The following is a 26,574-nucleotide window of genomic DNA, read 5'->3' as shown; positions in this document are numbered from 1 at the left end:
GGGATAGGATGGAGGAGTGAGCTTAAGTGGGGTGCACTTTCCAAGGGCCAGTGCAGACCCGATGGGCCGAATGGCCTCCTTCTGCATTGTCAATTCTATGATAAACTAAATTCAGAAGTTTTTTTTAACCTTAAAAGGTCCCCAGTGCTAAGCAACCAATGATACTTCTGCCAGCCTCTATTTACTTTTCACGCGTTCACCCTCTCTAAGCACAATAGAAGCACAGTTGGAACTGAACTAACCCCCTCACTTACAAACGGCATTGACCAGTATAAATCTAACTACAGAAACGTTAAGGCCGGGAATCTCCATTTGGGTGATTAAGTGTTGCTGCTGGGACTGAATTGCGTGCGATTCGTGTTCCCCTTGGGGGCGCTATTCAGTCAGCGTGTCAGGACATGCAAATGGCCAGCATTCTGCCAGCGTGAATTCAGAGTAATTCCCAGCCCAGCGGGTGTTCTAGCCACTGGAGCCGGAGTTGGCGCTAAAGAGCCTGGCATCTGGAGCTATTTTTAAAATTTCCACTTACCACACACTCACTGCAGCCACGAAGATGGCTTACAGAAGATATACCCTCTGAGGTCGGGAGTCCGAGGTGGACCCACAGCTGCATGCCAGTAAAGAGCGGACGGACATCCTCTTCCCCAGGGTGGGCCGCAGACTCAAGCGTGTCCTCTTTAACACTACCTGGGAGGTGGTGGTAGAGGCAGTCAGCGATGCCAGCCTCAGCAGGACGAGAGAGCTGGTGATCCGGAGGATGGGGGTCATTGGTGAGGTGTCTGGGGGCAGAGAACTAGGGAAGGCTCCAAAGGCCACGGTGAGCCCTGCTAATCCCCTGTTAGTCTGCAATGGGGCAGCGCTTCGAAGGAGTGCCAACACCTGGTGAGTCCCTGATTGAGCTTGGCCACCCCCATCTCCTTGATGATACAGCTGGGATATGAGGGTGTCCAGAAGGGCAGCCTGGGTGGGCTCCTAGATAACCAGAGGCCTTATGAGCATTGAGGGTTTCCTCCGGGTATTCCTGTTTACTTCCACAGTCCAAAGATATGCGGGTAGGTGGATTGGCCATACTTAATTGCCCTTCGTGTCCAAAAAGGTTAAGTGGGGTTACTGGGTTACAGGGATAGGATGGAGGCGTGGGCTTGAGTAGGTGCTCCTTCCAAAGGCTGGTGCAGACTCGATGGGCCGAATGGCCTCCATCTGCACTGTAAATTCTATAACAGCTGGTGGAATTTGAACTCAATAAAAACAATCTGGAATTAAAAGTGTAATGATGACTATGAAGGCATTGTCGATTGTGTAAAAACCATCTGTTTTTTCTAATGCCCTTACCATCCTTAACTGGTCTGGGTACATGTGACTTCAGACCCACAGCAATGTGGGTGACCCTTAACTTTCTCCTGGAATGGCCTAGCAAGCCATTCAGTTCAAGGGGAATTAGAGTTTGGCAATAAATGCTGGTCCCCAGCCAGCAATGCCCACATCCATGAAATAATTTTTTTAAATGATCTTGTGCTTTCCATGTATTACACAACTTGCATTATCTTTAAAATCAGGCCTTGAGTTAACTCCAAACCAGGCTGTTAGCTTCAGTTTCTGGTGGGAACTGGGGTTTCTCCTCCGCTACCTCACCCACTTAGTTTTTTCTGACCTTTTGTTCTGGCCAACTTTCACACAAACAATGAAGACAGCTATTTGATGGTGAGACAACATGAGCGGTAACCCTCCAATGCAAATGAACACACATAATTCCATGGTGTTTTGTAACGAATATGACTTCCTAATGTAATTCACAGTCACTTTCAAGAAAGAGGGTAGCACACCTCCCTGGCATTAGACAAGGGTCATGTAACTAACATGAGTCAGCTGGACATCAAATGAATGTCAGACTCACAAAGGGAAGCGACCACATGACTGGGAGCTGGGTCATCCTCGCGATAAGAGGCCACATAGATGAATATGCACAAAGCATTCAAGTGACCCTTGTCATGAGCAGCAAATGTATTTATGAAGGAGCCTGATATATATAGTGAGTGAACACTCGTCACCCAAAAGTGATATCAAGGTTTCTTCATCTTTCTAACCCTACCACTATGTCCAGGTGCATCTCTGACATCTGCAGCATAGGTGGATGCAGCCTTCTCACTGCTGCACCATGTTGTCATTGATGACTTTAGCAGGCGCCTCCTGGAGGGCTGGGGGCTAGAGGGCCTCAGTCTGTTTTGGGTCTCCTGCTATGGGGCAGTGGTGCCCCCTTCACCTGTGTAGTAGGGGTGATGGGGTCACAGGCAGAGGAGATTGGGATCGGGTGAACATTCATGGAATCACTAGAGTGGACAGCTCGTGATGTCCTCCTGCCTTTGGATGCCCAAGGGCCCCTGCCTGACTCCTTGCAGGAAGAGGGGCGAATTGTGCAGGACAGTAGATGAATAGGCTTTCGATGCTGATATCCCCCCGTGCTAATATTGCGTGAGATCCCTGATCTGTGTGTTGCTTTGAGTTAATGATGGCATTATGAAAAAGTGAGTTTGGAGTGAGCTGAAGGTTGACTTACCCTGGATGACATTTCTTTGGCAGTTGCACACAGCTGATCTCCTTCTCGACCATCTCTCAGGCCGGTGAAATAAGGTTGGTTGACCTCTTGAATCTTTCCCTGAGAAATGGAACTTCCCAGTGCCAGCGGACACTTCTAATTAAAGTCTAAACCTTGGCGTACTCTCCTTGTCACTTAGGGATAACTCCAGAACTTTCGCCTACACAGCTGGACTGCAGTAATATGTGCGTACGGGTGGTGTTTAAAAATGGTGCAAGAACTTTGACTCCATGAGTCAATAGCAGATGGACGATCAGTACCCATCCCACTGTGTGATTCAGCAAGCAGCTCACCTATGGATAATTAATGACGTTTCAAGCAGAAGATTGGGCGTGAGAAGCAGATCTGCCGATCAGTGGGAAACTCACTGCTAATCCCATCCACCACCGCACTTAGTCTCTGGAGTAGAAAAGGTCCCCAAATAAAGTTTGAAATCTTGAGACTCTAGGTTGGCCTGGCATGGTTCAGGCTGAGGTTTTATTTCTATTGGCGGAGGAGGAAAAACAATAAATTGGTAGATTCAGCTGAATGATTCCAGTCTCAGTTCTTTTCAGAAGGCTACAAGCTGTATATTCCAGGTATTACACAACTTGCATTATCTTTCAAATCAGGCCTGCATTAACTCCAAACCAGGGCTGTCAGCTTCAGTTTCTGGTGGGAACTGGGGTTTCTCCTCTGCTACCTAACCCATTTATTTTTTTCTGACCTTTTGTTCTGGCCAACTTTCACACATAAAGTTCAGCCAAGGTCCATGTTCTGGATGAGGGAACTGCATTTGGATCTCCTCCAACATCATTCGTAGAAATTTTGCAGCATTTCATGGTGTGGTTTCCTCTGCCATCTTCAACTGGTTATAGCTCAGGATCCAAAATTGTACACATTTCACGCCATTTAAACATTTTACAGTGCATATCAGTTCATCCAATATATGTTTCCGTTAAGATACTATGGCGGTTTTGTGTGTAAACTTCAACACCAGTTGTGATGTTCTACAGTGACTAGTTCACAATGCAGTCACATTAGTTCTAATAATCCTCAGAGGGACACGGATTATTAGGTTTCAGCACCAGTAGATGACATGCCAGAACAGATGTAATGGAGATGCAGGGAAGGTGGATTAGAATCCATTCTAGGAAGCGGTGTGGGAGGAAGTACAGTCAGGTAGCTGTGGGAGTGACTGGGCTTATAGTAAATATTTATGAATATATAGTGAATAATAAATTTAGAGTACCCAATTTTCTTTTCCAATTAAGGGGAAATTTAGCGTGGCCAACCCACCTACCTGCACATCTTTGGATTGCGGGGGTAAGAATGTGCAAACTCCACATGGATAGTGACTTGGGGATGGGATCAAACCCGGGTTCTCGGCACCGTGAGGCAGCAGTGCTAACCACTGCGCCACAGTGCCACCCAGAAATGACAACATTTTAGTCATGGAAGGCAAATAAAGGTCCATCTGTCGATGAGGGAAAGATGGAAATGTGAAGCAGAGTTAAATGAAAATTTTCAGTTCAGGGTGAGAGGAAAGAAACAACACTGATACAATATGCTTAAGGGGTGGGAGAGGGGACCCGAGTATGACTGAAACAAAGAAGGTTCCACATATGACACAAAAGGTCTTGCATAACTCAGACCCTTACAGGTCTAATTGTAACACCTTTCATTTAGAAATGAGTAAGTGGAGTCAAAGGTCAAGTTGTTCACTGTGGAAACAAGTTCAGCCAGATGGAGGGAGATGGATGTGGAGAGATATTGGACATTCCTAATGAAAAGGATACAGAGCCAGGGCATCAGAAGACTTGCAGGTGTAAATGGGAAGAGACTGGACAAGGAAAAAGAAATAGTTGTGATCAGTTTGGCGGTTTGAGTTACTGTGTAGCAGTATTGGTGCTCCTGTAATTTCCAATCTGCATGGCTGACAGGCAAGTCTCCCTGAAATGAAATGAAATGAAAATCGCTTATTGTCACAAGTAGGCTTCAAATGAAGTTACTGTGAAAAGCCCCTAGTCGCCACATTCCGGCGCCTGTTCGGGGAGGCTGTTACAGGAATTGAACCGTGCTGCTGGCCTGTCTTGGTCTGCTTTCAAAGCCAGCGATTTAGCCCTGTGCTAAACAGCCCCTGCACAACAGCTCTGCACAACACAAGCCCCTTCACATTGATAATTTTGACTGATTCCTGTGTATATATCCAAATGTAACTGTTTAATTTATCAGCTTTGTTGTAAGGTGTTTTACCCACACAGGTCATGTGCTCAAGCCAGTACTGACTTTATGCACACAAATGTGGACACACACATGCACACACACACCAAGGGTAAAAATTCCCTTTTGTGGTCAGTAGGATGATCTGCCACTAAACTGGTTAAAGGCAAAATGTGGCAGTTCTGCTGAAGGGACAGTAGTAAGTTCATGCAATACAAATGTGTTGCATTTCAGCACATTTTTACCTTAATGGTTATCATGAGAGACATTGCGTGATAAAAAAAGTGCCTTATTGCTGCCCGCTTTAAGAAAAGAAAGACAGTAGCACGTGACCAGAAGCTATTTAGCAATAAGTGGGAATGCAAACAACGCAGCATTGCAATTTCTGTTGAAGTTCAAAATTTGAAGCTGCCAGACCTTTATATTAGAAATCATGCAAAGATTGTAAAATCAGCTGGGATCTTTGGTATGATTTCTATGTTACTTAGGAATCAGTACGTGTTTGGTCATAGATGAGGCTGTCACTGTTACAAAGAAGGTATGTTATATAATGTAAATATATATATATATAAATGGAAGACTTTGTTAAATATGATGAAATCTGCTACTAAGTTAAACTGCATGTCTTAGTGTGGCCTCTGGTGAGTACACGCATTACTAATTCTTGTCCAGGAAGAAAGTAATCAGTCAACAAATGGTTATCTGTTATGCCACCACCATTTTGGTAAGCAGGAATGATCCATGATAAGAAAGAAGGATAAGTCACAAAATGTCACGGTGCTGTGCTTAGCAGTCATACAGGTCTTACTATGAACTGGTGTTACACTCGCTTGATCAGCAAAAAGAGCAAGTTGCTTCATTTAGTTACTTCACTCGTCCCCCTTCATCACCCCCACCAACACCCACACTACCAGGCAAAGTTTATTTAAAATGTACAAGCTTCATCTCAGAGATCAACAGACAGTCTAACCTGATTTATTAAACAATTTCTTAAAATATTACAACACAACTACAGGAATGTTGGAAAATGCTATTACATCTTAAATGAACACATTTATGAGTAAAAGATCAGCTGAAAGGGTCCATGGCACAATGGTTCAGAATTTTGAAAAGAACATGGTGGAGGCTTCTTGAGAGGTCAGACTTAAACAGGGTGAAGATAGCTTCGCCTGTTGCTTGGTTGACTATGATCAATGTTTCCCAAAAAGTTGATGTCACAATGGTAGAATTTTTAGTTATGCTAGTATATTTATTTATAATTGTAGATAAGAAACACCGAAAAATTATTAATGTTGTCCCCGTTCCATAATGGGTGTTCTTTTCAGTTACTTATATTTTTCCTGTTTTTGTCTTCTTATTCCTTCATTTTAGTCTCTCACCTCCATGCAGCCTTCTCCCGCTAGGAGGGTGAGTAAAAAGGCTGCAGACCCCATTGATGCTTCTCACTTGAATGCCACTCCATTGCTTAGCCAGGAGGAAGCACTCTTACCGTGGGGTGAAATGGAAAGAATATCATATTTTCCCCGAAGTGGGAAGCTTCACCCCCTCCCCCAGACTGAGGTACAGTGTCTAAACCATTACACTACTGGGTTACTTTGTTTCAGTAAATAATTTTGTCACCCAGCGCATAAAGCAGGGGTGCATAGAGTAATCGCACAAATTCCTGTGTGTGTTATCAGGACATATCTGATTGGTTGTTCCAATGAGATGCCTTGATGATGTCATAATCTTGTTACCAAGGATACCTTCTTTTTTGTCACTAACTGAATGATTGAACATAATGGCAGCAGGTACAGGCTAAGAACCAATGGGCTGATTCCCTATTCTGTTTCTCCAAGTCATGAGTGTCTCTGATAGGAAATGTGGATCAGAAAATTACATCCATAACCTAAGCAGTGATGCCCCATAATTTCCTGTGCTTTGTCCAAGAGCGTCGGGAAATTAACCCTTCTTGTAGATTGGAGTTGTCCAATCAGATGGGTGGAATTGGTTTCCCTGGAGAGTTCAGCAAGCTTACCAGAGAAGAGCTGAGCCAAAACGGACCAGAAAGATTCAACCTGCTACCAATAAAGAGTTAGGTGGTCCAGGCAGAGGTAATGGGCACAACAATCACCCACAATGGCCACTGGGTTCAGGAGGGAAGAATGAATCATGGTTCCACTTCTGATCGCAATCCAGAGACATGTGCTGGAATTGCTTGTGGATTGACGTGAGGGCTTTGGAGTGATGCCTTTCTCCACTGTTACTGTCAAAAAACCTGCTGATGCTCTCTGGTTAGATTCACAAATAAATATAGCTCAGCAATGAGTCAGCATCATCAGGAAAGAAAATCGATGAGGTGAATAAGAGCAGGATAAGAAAATACATTTGAAAAGTTACCACACGTGGGGTCACCAGTAGAACAGGCAGTTCTTTTTCATGAGCTTTCAGGGGATTTTGGAACGTTCAAGGCAAGGAGTATTTGTCAGTAGAATTTTTTCCCACATTGCCACCTTCCATTGAGAGCAACAAGCACTCCCTAATCAGTTATGACACTGCTCGTAAACAATGTAGAACGTTCTCTACGTTCTGTAGAACATTACATCAGGAAATTTACACTGCTGACTGGATATCCCTTTCGATTCCCCAATCCTTCGAACTATTTCCAAGGATGTTGATTTAAGTGATGAATTTTAGTTCTGTGTTATGCTGTTAAATCCATGATCACTTCCCAGACTTCAGACTATTCAAGAAAATTTCACAGCCCATCCTGTGTAGCAATAAGTGAAATTTAGTGGAGATTTCCTTTGTTGAGAGAAATGGTAAGCTGATCATTATAATTTGCACTTCTGATTGAAATAATGAATGCAGATGTCCTTATAATTGATTTTTCACATGGTAACCAGAGGAATTCTTACCTGCTTGAATATGTGAAATCATTCTTTAGATTATAGTGTTTTTGGATTGCTATTTGTGTAGTTACTGTGAGTAACATCAATAAAACTGCCAGTAATAAATATCCTATCCAGATATCAGAAAATAAATCAAATCTAACCATGCAGAGTGATTACAGATTTGATACATTTTGAACATATCCAGTTTTCCACTCCCTCCCCACCCAACCCTCCTTTCTTCCACTTTTCCATTCTCCAACAACTGGGGAGACTGACGAGAAAATCCAAAGACTTCCTCACCACCCTAATAGCAGTACATTGTATCACAGAGGTTCAGAGAGTTGTGAGGTGAAACACAGTAAGTTTAAAGTTTGAGCTTCACCTCCAGCACTCTCTTGGTACCACCACCACCATCCCACGTACCCCACCCCACATCTCTGCAGAGATAAGAACGGTGACTTCAGTGTTGGACCAGCAAATGTAACCGTAACATTTTAGAGATATACCTTGGAATAATTAACATGGTTTTTTTAACGTTCTTGTTCCTAAAAGATGCACAAATTTTTAAAAAATGTTTGTTGTCTCACCAGTCAGAATATGTAACTTTATCCCCACCTAGTGGCTAAATGTAATTTTGTTACATAATTCTTTGTGTCAATGCAAGATCTTACAATTGACTATTACATGTTAACATCTATCACTAAAATTAACGACTGTTCAACAATGATGTTTGGTATGATGTGTTTGTCGGAAAGTTTCTTTGGCAGAGTTTTACATTGCCGTTACCAATGGTACCATGTAGTGTGCAACACCTGAAAATTGTTTTGAGTTTGAAAAATAATGTAACTTTGAAATAACAGAACATGTGGTCACAATCCTGCTGAATATTCGCTGAATTGAAGTTAAATTTATGTTTAAGTCATCTCTGTCATTTTTGTCTACATTTAATGATAGCTTTATTTTTGATTGTATTGTAAATGTTATGAATTATCCCAGAGCAGAGCTTTGAGCACCATGAGTATGTAACAAGATTTTGAACAGGGAGGCTAGTTGGGTTTTCTCTTCACTCTGGTTAATAGATGGAAAAGTCTGGGAGGCCCACTGATCTGCCTTTCTAAATTTCCTACATGTCCTCTGGGTATGAAGTTCAATGCTGGGAGAGTAGTTTCAAACCTACCCTTTCTATTACATGGCAAATCCTATGCTCCTTAGCAAACATTAGAAAAGTACATATGACTGTTTCTGCTCTCCCTAAATTAACATTTTCATTCATGTTGATAATCTACTTCCTTTCTTCCTTTTTGACTGGTATGAGTTGATATGAGTTCTAGTTTGGACTGAATTTCATCAAAACTCCCTGAATCATTTACCTCCGAGTTAGCTCCCAAATCCAATCACATTTCGTTGAGCTGATTTTACTTAACTGATTTGAATCAGTCTAATTTGGAAATTCTAGTAAAAATTATCAACATTACCTGATTGATACCAAATATCACTGCTCCATCCAGTAGTAGTGGTGATATAAAACACAGTGTCATCACTACTTCCTTGATCTTATTACTTTACTTGTGACATCATAAAGAAGATTAAATAATTCCGTTGTGTTTGCAACATAGAAATAAGTCAATTGGCCCAATAGATACATTCCAATGTATCCACATGTCTTCTTCCACCTTACATCGAAACCTTCTTACTCCTTATTATACTGTCCCTAAAATCTATCAATCATAATAACTTTACAAATGGTTCCCTTCCCTTATGTTTTTTAGAATTTTTTGTTTTGCGCAGCCTACCACTGACTGCACAAGAGCACTGCATGTCAACTCTGCTCTGTTACAGAACCAAAGGAAATTCCACTCCCTCAGCGTTCAGCTGTTGTCTGGCCATAGGAAGTGGATCAAACAGTCGATCATACATCCTGATAGCATTCATGATGCCTTCATTCTGTGGCAGTCAGCTGTATCAGCTGCATTTGAGCCACCAGAGCAGACCAAAGGATAGCTACTGTGATGTAAGGGCTACCTGCTGAAGGGATGCCTTCTGGTACACAGCCCACTCACACATGCACATCATGCAATGAAAGTAATGATGTCACAGGAAATGTAATAGATCAGACCTTTGGTGTATCGAAACAATGCAGTACCTGGACTACTCAAGAGGAGTCCTGCAGCACTCGGCAGAAAGGGTGTCAAGATTTGTTGTTGTCTGCTGCACAATCTTGCCAACCCTGCTACCTGCTGGATGGCGAGAAGCTGAAGGCAAGAGGCAGAAGAGGAGAAAGGGCTGAGGCAACTTGGACAGCCTCTTTCTACCTGGGCAAACCCCATAGAACTCATCTGATGCAATACTAGTAACCACAGACCCAACTCTTCATTTACCAATATTCCTGCACCTTACCGTCCCACTGTTTTCCCTCTGGGGCAACACAGCGGCACAGTGGTTAGCACTGCTGCCTCAAAGCACCAGGGACGAAGGTTCGATTCTGGCCTTGGGTGGCTGTGTGGAGTTTGTAAGTTCTCCCCATGTCTGTATGGGTTTCAACCGGGCGCTCCAGTTTCCTCAATGTGAAGGGTAGGTGAATTTCCAATGCTAAATTGCCCCTTAGTGTCAGGCATGTGTGGTTTAGGTTATGGGGTGACGTGGATAGGGTGGGGTGGACGGGTGGCCGGACATGGGTAGAGTGCTCTTTTGAAAGGTCGGTGCAGACTCGATAGGTCGAATGGCCTCCTGCAGCATAGGGATTCTATGTACTGATGGTACTGACCATCACAGTATCTGCTTGCCCTCAATGCAAAAATAAATAAGAACCAACATAAAAAAACATTTCCAGACAAATGTATATACAAAAGTCATTCTGCATTCCCTTAGTGTCTGTCTTCCATGTGTTTACCTGTCCTAGTGCCCCTACACAGTGATGGCTGCAGCATGGCTGGTATAAAGCTGATGGCTTTCAGTGGAGAGACTACAGATGACGTTGGAGATGACCTTGAGCAACTTTGGCCCCGGTCGTTCCAGCTAAGGCTGCACTATCTTGGCAGGGACTGGCTGGCTGACAGGCGAAAGCAACGGCAATGGTGGGGTGGGAGGATTGATTCCAGGGATGAAGGACTTGTCTTTTGGTTGAGCAGTTTAGGCCTATACTCGCTGGCATTTAGAAGAATGAGAGGAGATCTAATTGAGGTCTTTAAGATGCTAAATGGGATTAATAGGGCAGATGTAGAGCAGATGTTTCCCCTTTTTGGACATTCTAAAATAAGAGGCCATAGTTTTAGGCTAACGGTGGCAGATTTAATACAGAAATGAGGAGGAATTACTTCACTCAAAGGGCCGTGAATCTGTGGAATTCCCTACCGCAGAGTACAGTGGGTACCGGAACACTAAACACATTTAAGGAGGAGATAGATAAGTATTTAATTAGTAGTGGGATAAAGGGTTATGGGGAGCGGGCAGAAAGGTGGAGATGAGGCAGAGATAAGATCAACCATGATTATATTTAATGGTGGAGCAGGTTTGAACGGCTGAATTGACTACTCCTGCTCCTAGTTCTTACGTTCTGGCAGGTTTAACAATGCACTAAGCATTTTGCTCTACATACCTGTGTTTTCTGTAGGTTGTCCCATGATGGTCCTTATCTTAGTCCCCTGCAGCAGAAACTGTGTGTGACCTCACCCTCAATGAGCTGTTGCCTGGCCTGTCTTCGCCCCTTGACCTGTTTATATCACACTAAGCTTCACCACGTGCAGATCGTGCCTGTAATCTGCATTCTAAGGTGCAAGCAATGCCAGCATCTGAGCTCATGGTTTTGAATGTGAATCAAGTGAAGGTGTTGTGTTTTCATCTTCACTCACTTCTTGGTGTTCCTTCATTATCAGCATCCTGGGGTCACCATTGACCAGGAACTGAACTAGACCAGCCATTTAAATACTGTGGCCACAAGTGCAAGTCAAAGGCTGGGAATTTTGCAGCGAATGAGTCACTTCTTGCCTGTCGACCACCTGCAAGGTACAAGTCAGCAGTGTGATGGAATACTCTCCACTTGCCTGGAAGAGTGCAACTCTGCAACAGAAATAACAAGAAGTAGCCATACCAGCAAACCAAGGCAAAGAAAGTACAGCATATCCGAAGATGTACATATGTAAAATAAGGGGATCAGGGGTTATGGGGAGAAGGCAGGAGAATAGGGATGAGAAAAATATCAGACATGATTGGATGGCGAAGCAGACTCGATGGGCCGAGTGGCCTAATTCTGCTTCTATGTCTTATGGTCTTATGTTGGGACTGAATGAATACTGAAAGGAAGTCCGATCCTTGACAAACCCAATCTTCAGCATCAAAACCATCGCCACAATCAGCACCTGGAACACCCAAACACTCTTCCCATGTGGGAACAAAGAACAAAGAAAAATTACAGCACAGGAACAGGCCCTTCGGCTCTCCAAGCCTGCGCCGATCCAGATCCTCTATCTAAAACTGTCGCCTATTTTGTAAGGATCTGTATCCCTCTGTTTCCTGCCCATTAATGTATCTGTCTAGATACATCTTAAATTATGCTATCGTGCCCGCCTATACCACCTCCGCCGGCAATGCGTTCCAGGCACCCACCACCCTCTGCGTAAAGAACTTTCCATGCATATCACCCTTAAAATTTTCCCCTCTCACCTTGAACTCGTGACCCCTTGTAATTGAGTCCCCAACTCTGGGAAAAAGCTTCTTGCTATCCACCCTGTCTATACCTCTCATGATTTTGTAGACCTCAATGAGGTCCCCCCTCAACCACTGTCTTTCTAATGAAAATAATCCTAATCTACTCAACCTCTCTTCATAGCTAGCGCCCTCCATACCAGGCAACATCCTGGTGAACCTCCTCTGCACCCTCTCCAAAGCATCCACATCGTTTTGGTAATGTGGTGACCAGAACTGTACGCAGTATTCCAAATGTGGCCGAACCAAAGTCTTATACAACTGTAACATGACCTGCCAACTCTTGTACCCAATACCCCTTCCGAAGAAGGAAAGCATACCGTATGCCTTCTTGACCACTCTATCAACCTGCGCAGCCACCTTCAGGGTACAATGGACCTGAACACCCAGATCGCTCTGGACATCAATTTTCCCCAGGACCCTTCCATTGACCGTATAGTTCGCTCTTGAATTGGATCTTCCAAAATGCATCACTTCGCATTTGCCCAGATTGAACTCCATCTGCCATTTCTCCGCCCAACTCTCCAATCTATCTATATTCTGCTCTATTCTTTGACAGTCCCCTTCACTAGCTGCTACTCCACCAATCTTAGTGTCATCTGCAAACTTGCTAATCAGACCGCCTATACCTTCCTCCAGATCATTTATGTATGTCACAAACAACAGTGTTCCCAGCACGGATCCCTGTGGAATACCACTGGTCACAGTTCTCCATTTTGAGAAACTCCCTTCCACTACTACTCTATGTCTCCTGTTGCCCAGCCAGTTCTTTAACCATCTAGCTAGTACACCCTGGACCCCATGAGACTTCACTTTCTCCATCAGCCTACCATGGGGAACCTTATCAAATGCCTTACTGAAGTCCATGTATATGACATCTACAGCCCTTCCCTCAACAATCAACTTTGTCACTTCCTCAAAGAATTCTATTAAGTTGGTAAGACATGACCTTCCCTGCACAAAACCATGTTGCCTATCACTGATAAGCCCATTTTCTTCCAAATAGGAATAGATCCTATCCCTCAGTACCTTCTCCAGCAGCTTCCCTACCACTGACGTCAGGCTCACCGGTCTATATTGCCTGGATTATCCCTGCTACCCTTCTTAAACAAGGGGACAACATTAGCAATTCTCCAGTCCTCTGGTACCTCACCCATGTTCAAGGATGCTGCAAAGATATTTGTTAAGGCCCCAGCTATTCCTCTCTCACTTCCCTCAGTAACCTGGGATAGATCCCATCCGGACCTGGGGACTTGTCCACCTTAATGCCTTTTAGACTACCCAACACATCCTCCTTCCTTATGCCAACTTGACCTAGAGTAATCAAGCATCTATCCCTAACCTCAACATCCATCATGTCCCTCTCCTTGGTGAATACCGATGCAAAGTACTCGTTAAGAATCTCACCCATTTTCTCTGACTCCACGCATAACGTTCCTCCTTTGTCCTTGAGTGGGCCAACCCTTTCTCTAGTTACCCTCTTGCTCCTTATATATGAATAAAAGGCTTTGGGATTTTCCTTAACCCTGTTTGCTAAAGATATTTCATGACCCCATTTAGCCCTCTTGATTCCTTGTTTCAGATTCGTCCTACATTCCCGATATTCTTCCAATGCTTTGACTGTCTTCAGTCACCTAGACCTTATGTATGCTTCCTTTTTCCTCTTACCTAGTCTCACAATTTCACATGTCATCCATGGTTCCCTAATCTTGCCATTTCTATCCTCATTTTCATAGGGACATGTCTGTCCTGCACTCTAATCAACCTCTCTTCAAAAGCCTCCCACATATCAAATGTGGATTTACCTTTAAACAGCTGCTCCCAATCCACATTTCCCAGCTCCTGCCGAATTTTGGTATAGTTGGCCTTCCCCCAATTTAGCACTCTTCCTTTAGGACCACTCTCATCTTTGTCAATGAGTATTCTAAAACTTATGGAATTGTGATCACTATTCCCAAAGTTATCCCCGACTGAAACTTCAACCACCTGGCCGGGCTCATTCCCCAACAACAGGTCCAGTATGGCCCCTTCCTGAGTTGGACTATTTACATACTGCTCTAGAAAACCCTCCTGGATGCTCAGACCACCAGTCCCTTTGCGTTCATCATCTGCTTCCTGCCTACTCTTCCCCTTAGTCACGCTGACTTCATGACCTAGTTCCTTACAGGCTTTAGTTACTACCTCCTTAATGTCCACTAACCTCCTCATTTGGTTCCCATCCCCCTGCCACATTAGTTTAAACCCTCCCCAACAGCGTTAGCAAAAGCACCCCCAAGGACATTGGTTCCTGTCCGGCCCAGGTGTCGACCGTCCAATTTGTAGTAGTCCCACCTCCCCCAGAAAAGGTCCCAATGTCCCAAAAATCTGCACCCCTCCCTCGTGCACCATCTCTCAAGCCACACATTCATCCTGCCTAATCTTTCATTTCTACTCTGACTACCACGTGGCGCTGGTAGCAATCCTGAGATTACTACCTCTGAGGTCTGACTTTTTAACTTGGCTCCTAACTCCCTAAATTCTGATTGTCGGACCTCATCCCATTTTTTTACCTATATCATTGGTGCCTATGTGCACCACGACAACTGGCTGTTCACCCTCCCCTTTCAGAATGTTCTGCAGCCAATCAGAGACATCCCTGACCCGTGCACCTGGGAGGCAACATACCATTCGGAAGTCTCGTTTTCGACCACAGAACCGCCTATCTACTCCCCTTACAATTGAATCCCCTATGACTATAGCCCTTTCACTCTTTTTCCCGCCCTTCTGTACAGCAGAGCCAGACAGGTGCCATGAACCTGGCTACTGCTGCCTTCCCCTGGTGAGCCATCTCCCCCAACAATATCCAAAACGGTATACCTGTTTTGGAGGGAGATGACCGCAGGGGACACCTGCACTGCCTTCCTGCTTTTTCTCTGCCTTTTGGTCACCCATTCCCTTTCTCCCTCAGCAATCCTAATCTGTGGTGTGGCCAATTTGCTAAACATGCTATCCATGACCTCCTCAGCATCGCGGATGCTCCAAAGTGAGTCCATCTTCAGCTCCAGAGCCGTCATGCGGTCTAACAAGAGCTGCAGCTGGACACACTTCCCGCACGTAAAGGAGTCAGGGACATCAGCCACATCCCTGAGCTCCCACATTGAGCAAGAGGAGCATAACACGGGTCTGAAATCTCCTGCCATTTTAAATCTTAAGCTTAACTTAGTCCAACTATAATATCAAATAATAGATAAACGAAAAAGGGGAAAAAAAAGAAAAATTGTTACCAATCACACGATTTTTTAAAAAAGGTGTCCCCGGTGCTGCGAGAGTTGAAACCTATCGACTTGACATCTTGGGCATCAGTGAGGTACTGTAGACTGGATAAGGACAAATCAATAGTAGGATAGCAATGATTACGCACTATGGGCAAGAAGAACACCACATCCATGGCTTTGACCTAATACTCAACTGATGCTCAGCACAAGCATTTAGTTGGGTGGAAGCCAGTAAACCATTGCATCATCATCACCAGATTCCACACAAGGCATGCCAAAATCACTGTCATGCAGTTTATGCACCAACAGAGGCAGGTACAGAAGAGAAAGATGAATTCTACCAACAATTGCAGGCCACACTGGACGAAGCACCCAGCTATGGTACCAAGATACCGATCAGTGACATTAATGCAAAAGTCGATGGCAACCGGCAAGGACTGAACAGTAAGATCAAGTCCCATAGATCAGCAAGCATGCTCAGTGGAAATGGTGAGCTGCAACTCTTCTAACACGCAGGCACCCATAAAAAGACATGTTGGTTGCCAGCAGGTAACACACTTAATGAGATTGATTATTTCTGTATGCGTCAGCGGCAGATGGAGGACATCCCGACAAGATGTCCAGACTGGTCAAGGTGCTGATGTAGGCTAGGACCAGCACCTTGCTTTCAACAAGATACACCTGAAGCTGAAGAAGGCAACAACCACATACCCACAATGGCTATTCGCAACAGAGGAACAGGATTTTATTGAAGGTTGAGGAGCAGGAAATCAGATGAATGGACCACTTTCAAGAGATCGTCAACCAGCCCTACTCCATGTTTGAATTTGATGACAGCACCACACCTCAGCTGCTGAATGTCAACCTGGGAGAAATTATCAGACCAGAGATCCAAAGAGCCGCCAAGAGCATGAAGAAAAGCAAGGCACCTCGGATTGATGGAATACAAGCAAAGCTATTAAAACATGACAAAAATACCATCATAATGGACCTGTTCAACAAGAGTTGGTCTGCAAAGGACATCCCGGATGACTGAAGGGGAAGAATAATCAACCAGCTGTCAAAGAAAGGGAAAGCCTGTGCCAACAACATCTGGAGGGTCATAACACTGCTGTCAGTACCTGGTGGGGTCTTCAATATGGTGCTCCTCAACACATTGAAAGCAGAGTAGACTGTACCCTTCGTGCCGACCTGGCAGATGTCCAGGGTGACAGGAACATCATTGAACAGAGACTAGAATATCAGAAGTCACTTGCTATCAACTTCATTGCTTTCAAAAATGCTTTTGATAACGTCCATCAGCAATCACTCTGGTGCATCACAAGATTATAGAACATCCTGGAGCAGTATATTAACATCTTGAAAGCCCTATCGCGTGACTCCAGCTACTGCATCAAGACCAGCATGGGACTATGGGCTCCTTCAAAATCATCACAGCAGTGCAGCAAGGTTGCATACTCTCCCCACTCCTTTTCTTATTGCTTATTGATTTAATCATGAAGAAAGCGATGGAGGATGCAGATTTTTCTATCCTGTGTCAACACCACGGTTGACGGATCTGAATTTTGCAGATGACATTGACCAAAGAATCATGCACACTCCAAGATATAACCACCTAGTCTTGAGAATAGTGGAACCAAGGTTGGCTTATGCATCAACTGCCAGAAGACCAAGACAGTTCTGACTGGATGGCAACAAGCCCTTCCGTCACCATTGAGTAACAGAACATCAAAGACATGGAACACTTCCCCTACCTAGGAAGCAACACCTCCAGGGCGACTAATGTAGAAATTGTTGTCCACACAAGAATCAGCAAAGCATGATTAGCATCCCAGCAGCTCCACATGGTTTGGGCATCTAAAACCATCAACAGAGCCATGAATCTGTGACTCTACATGCCTATAGTAGTACTAATTGAAATCTGTGTCAGTGAGACATAGAAGACAAAACGGAGATGTCACGTAAAGATGTCACCAGCGTGACCTACATAAGATCCTGGGCACCACATGGAGGGACAGCATCGAATATGAAGAAAAGAGACAGAGGCACATGCGAGCCTTGTGTCTGGGGCTGGCAGTTTATGTATTTCTCCCCCTGAACTGACAGTAGAATGGACACCGCAAGACGGAAGAAGGGGGTGGCCAAAGAAGTCTTGGAGATGGACCACCAAGATTGGGATACTACCTGGACTGGAGCAAAAGAGATTGCAATGGACCAGGGCCAGTAAGTTAATTGTTAAAGAGCATCAAGAACAGAATTTTTGAAATCCATCATGCCTTAATATTTATTTTCATCATTAACTCTCTCCATGGCCCTGTAATGCAATAATAAATTGTTTTTGTCTGTGAGTATACTATGTGAATTGTGGGATTAGATAATACAATAGGTCTGGTCTATGCAGTAATTGATCTGAAAGAGAATATCAAACAGTGGATTCTTGGGCACTATTAATGTAGGCTGCATAGCAATTTATCCATTTATATGGAACAAAACATCTACATCCAACCTTCCAACCACCAGCACCATGCATTGGACAAATCTCTGGCTGTCTGGCAGTCAGAATTATTTTGGGTAGAGAAATGTTGAAACCAAATTGCTGGATAAAATATAAACAAATAGAAATAATTAAAGCATCAATCGCTAATACTAATACTTCTTTAAAAATTACACTTCTACTTCTGTTCAGTCTTTAGATTAATAGTCACAGCGTCTGTTGAATTGCTGGAATGAATTTTCAAAATTCTTAGCATAATACCAAAACCAAAATGTGAGATAGGAGATATTCTATGTCAATCGGCATAAGATTTAAGTGACAAAATATGATGATCTGAATTTTTAGTACATAGTTTCAATACATGGCAATTTAATGTTTCTCGTTGACATCAGTCAAATAATTTTGATTAAGCGCTATAAATTCTATGATTCTAAAAGCACTGGTAAATCTTTGCAGGTCAAGCAACATGTGTGGAGAAAACAGACAAGTTAACCCGTCCTCAGAACTGAAACATAACAAGTCAGCACGTAAATAAATAAATGCTATGAAAAGCCCCTAGTCGCCACATTCCAGCGCCTGTTCGGGTACAGAGGGAGAATTCAGAATGTCAAAATTACCTAATAGCACGTCTTTTGGGACTTGTGGGAGGAAACCAGAGCACCCGGAGGAAACCCACGCAGACACGGAGAATGTGCAGATTCCGCTCAGATAGTGACCCAAGCAGGAATCGAACCAATATGGAAGCAATATGGAAGGGGAATATATGAAAACAAAAGAAACATCAATAGAAAGAAAATGTTGCAGATATTGAAAATATGAAATAAGACAGAAAATCTTGGAAATACTCAGCCGGTCTCACAATTTGTGGGGTGTGAAACAATTCTGACGAAAGGCCATCAACCTGAAACATTAGCTGTTTCCCTCTCCACAGATGCCGTCTGACCAGTTGAATATTTCCAGCAGTTTCTGTTTTTATTTTAGAAAGAAAACATCAATGGAAGAATGTCACGAATCACCTTGGTTAGGTAATAGGCAAAGCATTAAATCATAGAAGAAATAAGATGTGTAAATATCTAAGGAATGGGCCACTTGGGGAATGGATGAAGACAAACATTGGAAAAGCTAGGGGATAATTAAAACTAATTTGAAAATGAAGATCTGAAATTTGAAGTGTTTAGAACAGAGAGTGCAGGGTGCCTCGGAGAAATAATTTGAATTGCCCATTGGCCTGCAGAAACCTTAGAACATAGGACATATAGTGCAGAAGGAGGCCATTCGGCCCATCGAGTCTGCACCGACCCGCTTAAGCCCTCACTTCCACCCTATCCCCTAACCCAATAACCCCTCCTAACCTTTTTGGTCACTAAGGGCAATTTATCATGGCCAATCCACCTAACCTGCATGCCTTTAAACTGTGGGAGAAAACCGGAGCACCCGGAGGAAATCCACGCAGACACGGGGAGAACGTGCAGACTCCGCACAGACAGTGACCCAACGGGGAATCGAACCTGGGACCCATGGCGCTGTGAAGCCACAGTGCTATTCACTTGTGCTACCATGCTGCTAACTATTAGCGTTTGTCAACTATTCAGGTAAATACATGTTATATTGCAAATTGTGGACTGTGTTAAATATTTATATTAATTGAGAAATGATAGTTCCTTGTCAAACCTAAATAAGGCAGTAATAGAAGCATGGAAAATAGAGGTAGGAGGAGGCCATTTGGCTCTTCGAGCCTGCTCCGCCATTCATTATGATCATGGCTGATCATCCATCTTGAAAGCCTGATCCTACCTTCGCCCCAAGTACGACAGCTAACTGCTTCTTGAAAACATACAGTATTTTGGCCTCAGCTGCTTTCTGCGGTAGCGAATTCCACAGGCTCAGAACTCTTTAGGTGTGAAATTTCTCCTCAACTTGGACCTAAATGTTCTACCCTGTATCCTCAGACTATGACCCTGGTTCTGGAAATCCCCCTGGTTCTGGACACCCCACCACCAGGAACATCCTTGTTGCATCTACCCTGTCTAGTCCCGTTAGAATTTTATAGGTTTCTGTGAGATTCCTCCCTCCTTCTGAACTCCAGTGAATACAATCCTAAGCAATATAATCTTCCACATACATCAGTCCTGCCATCTCGCTATGAAGGCCCACATACCATTTGTCTTATTTACCTCCTTAGCGACTGATGTACAAGGATACCCAGGTCTCATTGCACATTTCCCTCTCTCAATCTGTAACCATTCCGAGAATAATCTGCCTTCCTGTTTTTGTTACCAAAGTGGATAACATATTTATTCAAATTCTACTGCATTGGCCATCTTTCATTTTCCCACTCTCTCAACTTTTCCAAATCGCACTCAAGGATTTCTGCAGCCTCTTCACAGCTCATCCTCCCACCCAACTTGGTGTCATCTGCAAATCTGTAGATATTATATTTATTTCCCTCATCTAAATCATTAATATATTTTGTGAATAGCTGAGATTCCAGCACCGATCCCTGCAGTACCCCGCTAGTCACTGCCTGCCATTTGGAAAAAGACCTATTTACTCCAACTCTTTGTTTCCTGCCTGCCAACCAGATTTCTATCCATCTCAGTACACTACCCTAATCCCATGCGCTTTAATTTTACTCGCTAATCTCTTATGTGGGACTTTGTGAAAGTCCAAATAAACCACATCAACTATACTTCCCCTTCATCAACTCTGCTTGTTACATCTTTGAAGAATTACATTAGTTTGTCGAGCATGACTTCCCATTCATATATCCATGGTGGACGCTGTCCAATCCTGCCACTGTTTTCCAAGTGCTGTGCTATAAAATCTTTGATAATGAATTCAAGAATTTTCCCCACTACGGCATCAGGCTTACTGGTCTAGAATTCCCTGTTTTCTCTCTACCTCCTTTTTAAAGTAGCGGGGTTACATTAGCTACCCTCCAATCTGCAGCGACTAGCTACATAGTCTATAGAATCTGGCATGATAACCACTAATATGTCCACTATTACTAGAGCCACTTCCTTAAGTACTCTGGGATGTAGATTATCAGGCCTTGGGGATTTATAGTCCTTCAATCTCGTCAAATTGCCCAACACCATTTCCCTACAAATATTGATTACCTTCAGTTCCTCCGTCTCACTAAACCCTATGTTCCCCAACATTTCTGATACTTTATTTGTGTCCTCCTTTGTGACAACATAACCAAAGTATGTATTTAGTTGATCAGCCATTTCTTTGTTCCCCATTATAAATTCTCCTGTTTCTGACACGATCTTCATCAATTTTTTTCTCTTCACGTACCGAAAGAAACTTTTAGAGTCAGATTTTATGTTAAAGCTTACTTTATTTTCCCCTTCTTAATCAATCCCTTGGTCCTCCTTTGCTAAATTCTAAACTGCTCCCAATCTCAGGTCAGTTGTATTTCTTGGCCAATTTGTATGCTTTTTGCTTGGATCTAATACTATTTCTAATTTTCCTTTTTAAAAAATATTTTTATTAAGAAAATGTTTACAATATAACACAATAAAAACCATATTCCACAAGTACAATTACAATTCTAGACTCAACCATCCCCCCCTTCACTCCCACAAAGTAAAACTACCAAGGCAAAAACCCAAAACAAGTACCGAAAACCCCCCCACAACAACTGATGGTGACCAGCTCCCTGAAATAGGAAATAAACGTTGCCACCTCAAATAGAACCCTTTTGCCGAACCCCTTATGATATACTTGACCCTTTTCTAAGTGCAAGAACTCCATGAGGACACTTCACCACAACAAAGCATTGGGTAGAACCGGAGTCCTCCACCCAGGCAGAACTCACATTTGGGCTATCAGCGAGGCAAAGGCCAGAGCATCCGCCTTCGCCCCTGTCTGCAGCACTGGCGAGCCTGAAACACCTGAAAAAGCCACCAACGGGCAAGGCTCCAACTCAATCCCAAGAATTCCTGGCATTGTGCTGAAGAAGGAGACCTAAAAACACACAGGTTTATGACAAGACCAGAACATTTGCGTGACATCCGCCGGACCCCGCGAACAACGCTCAGTCCTGTCCTCTATCTCCAGAAAAACCCACTTATCCGTGCCCTGATCAGATGTGCCCTATGCACCACATTGAACTGAATCAAGTTGAGCCTAGCACATCAGGAGGTGGAGTTGACTCTGTGTAGGGCTTCACTCCACAAACCCCCCTCAAAAGCTTGACCCCCCTACCCCCCCCCCCCCCCCCCCCCCCCTCCGTGCCCAAAATCACAAGTCCAAGGCCCCTGGGACAAAAGGATGGTTTCCACAGAATAGGGCTAACAATGGCATAGCACCCAGCTTGAAATGTTACTTAAACTGTCTCCATGTTCTCAGCCCGAACCACCGGACTTGAAGTCCACTTTGCAGGGCAAATGGAAGAGGAGCCGTAACCAAGGCCCTCAGCACCCCTCTCCATTCACCCCGCACCTTCTCAATATTCGCCGCCCAATATTAAAATAGCAGATTGGGCAACGCTAGGCCCCCACGTTTCACTCTAAAACAAAATACCTTCTGAATCCATGGGGTCTTGCCCGCCCAAATAGAAGAAGATATAATTTTGTTAACTTTCACAAAGAAAGATTTGGGAAGAAAAACTAGGAGACTCTGAAACAAAAATAGAATCTTTGGGAGGACTTTCATCTTTACCAATTGCACCCTGCCCGTCAGGGAGAGAGGGAGGTGATCCCACTTCCTCAAGGCAACCTTGACTCCATTTACCAGACCCTCAAAATTTAGTTTATGAAGCGAGGCCCAATCGTGGATTACCCGGATTCCCAGATAATGGAAGCTGGACCTGGCCAGGCAAAAATGCAACCTCATCAGATCAGCTCCCCTCCCTGGGGGAACTCACCAGAAAGCATTTGCTTTTGCCCAGGTTCAATTTATATCCCGAAAAGGAGCCAAAACTCCAAAGTAGCTTCATTATCTTCACACATCCAACATATCATCCGCGTACAGAGACATCTAAACTCTTCACCCCCCATCCCCCTCCACCTCGCAGATGACCTCAATGCTATGGCCAGAGGCTCAATTGCCAAAGCAAATAATAGCAGGGACAATGGACAACCCAGCCTTGTACCTCTCTTCAGCTGGAAATATTTCGAGATCAAGGCATTCACATGAACGCTCTCAGTGGGAGCTCTATATAAAAGATGGATCCAAGATATAAATTTCGGACCAAAACCAAACCTTCCAAGGATCTCGAACAGATACTGCACTCTACCCTGTCAAACGCCTTTTCAGCACCCATTGAAATAGTGACCTCTGCTTCAGGCATTGAAGAGGGGGACAGAATAACATTAAGCAATCGTCGAATGTTGGCCGACGACTGCCTGCCCTTAACAAACCCAGTCTGTTCCTCTGACATTACTCTGGATAATGGAAGTAGAAATCGCATTCCTAGCATTGTTTGGCATCTTTGAATTTGTCTATATATGTGTTTCTGGAACAGACCTCTTCATTCACCTGAGGAAGGAGCAGCGCTCCGAAAGCTAGTGACATCGAAACAAACCTGTTGGACTTTAACCTGGTGTTGTAAGACTTCGTACTGTGCTCACCCCAGTCCAACGCCGGCATCTCCACATCATGGCTACCATCGACACCGCAAACTGCCGGCTCAAAGTGGAGAGGATCTCCAGGAAGATCGCGCATATAGACACTGACATTAAGTTTCTACAAAGATGCAAGAAAGCAGACAAGATCCCGAAAGGGCTACAGATCACAAACCCACTCAAGTCGACCTACAACACAGACTTCGCTGAGAGACTCTGCCGTCGCACCTCTCTCACACTCCTCAAGCACCTCGTCCGCCAGCTCTACAGCAGACGACGCAACCTGGAAACCAAGATAGAGGCCATATTCTCAACTTGCGCTCAGGATGCAGCAGACCAGCTGCGGAACACCGCCAAACAGATGAGACAACAATACTATGCCACCTATATGCATACCAAGAACAGAAAGCTTGAGAAACTTGGCATCACCACCGGCAGCAACCAAGCCACCCCCGGTGTCACAGTAGAAAACAATACAGGGAAATCTATTGTCAACTTGTCAGACTACACCCTTCAACCAGACGAAATCGAAGTCCTCAGCAGAGGGCTTAATTTCTGCACCACCACCAAAATGGACCCCATCAGTCTCGCGGCAGACACGGAGGAATTCATCAGGCGAATGAGGCTCCGGGAATTCTTCCACAGACCCCAAGAGGCCAACAGCGAACCCAAGCAGACTACCAATGAACCGGAACAGCAGACCGAGAGATCTGCGGTGCGGCAACCGAAGAGGAAAGAGTCGAATTGGACCCCTCCGGAAGGCCGCTGCCTTAGACTCGACATGTATGCTCAAGCCGTCAGGAGTCGCATCAATGCCAGATTCATCAGTCGCATTCACAAGACAACCCCGAACATCACCCAAGCACAACGCAATGCCATCCGCGCTCTCAAGACCAACCACAGCATCGTCATCAAACCAGCAGACAAAGGGGGGGCCACTGTCGTACTGAACAGAACGGACTACTGCAAAGAAGTATACCGACAACTGAACAACCAAGAACACTACAGACAGTTACCCGCAGATCCGACCAAGGAACACATCCGCCAACTTAACAGACTGATCAAGACCTTGGATCCAGATCTTCAGAGCACCCTACATGCTCTCATCCCACGTACTCCCCGCATTGGAGATCTTTACTGCCTCCCAAAAATACATAAGGCCAACACACCAGGCCGCCCTATCGTTTCAGGCAATGGGACCCTGTGTGAGAACCTCTCTGGCTACATCGAGGGCATCTTGAAACCCATCGTACAAGGTACACCCAGCTTCTGTCGCGACACGACGGACTTCCTACAGAAACTCAGCACCCATGGACCAGTTGAACCAGGAACATTCCTCGTCACAATGGACGTCTCGGCACTCTACACCAGCATCCCCCATGACGACGGCATTGCTGCAACAGCCTCAGTACTCAACACCGACAACTGCCAATCTCCAGACGCAATTCTGCAACTCATCCGCTTCATTCTGGATCACAACGTCTTCACCTTCGACAACAAGTTCTTCATTCAGACGCACGGAACAGCCATGGGGACCAAATTCGCACCCCAATACGCCAACATCTTCATGCACAAGTTTGAACAGGACCTACTCACCGCACAGGACCTTCAACCGATGTTATACACCAGATACATCGATGACATTTTTTTCCTTTGGACCCACGGCGAAGAATCACTGAAACGACTACACAATGACATTAATAAGTTCCATCCAACCATCAGACTCACCATGGACTACTCTCCAAAATCAGTTGCATTCTTGGACACACTCGTCTCCATCAAGGACGGTCACCTCAGCACTTCGCTTTACCGCAAACCCACGGATAACCTCATGATGCTCCACTTCTCCAGCTTCCACCCGAAACACATTAAAGAAGCCATCCCCTATGGACAAGCGCTCCGTATACACAGGATCTGCTCAGACGAGGAGGAGCGTAATAGACATCTACAGACGTTGAAAGATGCCCTCGTACGAACGGGATATGGCACTCGACTCATCGATCGACAGTTCCAACGCGCCACAGCGAAAAACCGGACTGACCTCCTCAGAAGACAAACATGGGACACAACCGACAGAATACCCTTCGTCGTCCAGTACTTCCCCGGAGCGGAGAAACTACGTCATCTTCTTCACAGCCTTCAACACGTCATTGATGACGATGAACATCTTGCCAAGGTCATCCCCACACCCCCACTACTTGCCTTCAAACAACCGCGCAACCTCAAACGAACCATTGTTTGCAGCAAACTACCCAGTCTTCAGAACAGTGACCACGACACCACACAACCCTGTCATGGTAATCTCTGCAAGACGTGCCAGATCATCGACATGGATACCACCATTACACGTGAGAACACCACCCACCAGGTACGCGGTACATACTCGTGCGACTCGGCCAACGTTGTCTACCTCATACGCTGCAGGAGAGGATGTCCCGAAGCGTGGTACATTGGCGAGACCATGCAGACGCTGCGACAACGAATGAACGGACATCGCGCAACAATCACCAGGCAGGAATGTTCCCTTCCAGTCGGGGAACACTTCAGCAGTCAAGGGCATTCAGCCTCTGATCTCCGGGTAAGCGTTCTCCAAGGCGGCCTTCAGGACCCGCGACACCGCCGAGCAGAAACTTATAGCCAAGTTCCGCACACATGAGTGCGGCCTCAACCGGGACCTGGGATTCATGTCACATTACATTCATCCCCCACCATCTGGCCTGCGAAATCCTACCAACTGTCCTGGCTTGAGACAATTCACACCTCTTTAACCTGGGGTTACCCCATCTCTGGATCTGTAAAGATTTAATCACCTGCTAATGCTCGCATTCCTAGCATTGTTTGGCATCTTTGAATTTGTCTATATATGTGTTTCTGGAACAGACCT

At 44.7% G+C, this 26,574-nt stretch overlaps 1 protein-coding gene across 13 annotated transcripts in view; it reads left to right on the top strand.

The window, feature by feature from the left end:
* dnmt3ab (DNA (cytosine-5-)-methyltransferase 3 alpha b) overlaps window positions 1-26,574 on the top strand; it is an 846,991-nt gene that overhangs the window by 529,557 nt on the left and 290,860 nt on the right. For 11 of the 13 annotated variants that reach the window (XM_072498950.1, XM_072498942.1, XM_072498948.1 and 8 more), the window contains one exon: window positions 6,167-6,355. The exons of the other annotated variants lie outside the window; for them this stretch is intronic. In XM_072498950.1, the coding sequence (XP_072355051.1) occupies window positions 6,167-6,355 (189 nt within the window). The remainder of the gene's footprint in view (window positions 1-6,166; window positions 6,356-26,574) is intronic. 13 annotated transcript variants of the gene reach the window in all.

The sequence above is a fragment of the Scyliorhinus torazame genome, chromosome 4 (assembly GCF_047496885.1).
Source record: "Scyliorhinus torazame isolate Kashiwa2021f chromosome 4, sScyTor2.1, whole genome shotgun sequence".
In the NCBI taxonomy this organism is placed as follows: Eukaryota; Metazoa; Chordata; class Chondrichthyes; order Carcharhiniformes; family Scyliorhinidae; genus Scyliorhinus; species Scyliorhinus torazame.
Note: the sequence above shows the minus strand (reverse complement) of the source record. Positions and strands in the feature narration are given on the sequence as shown.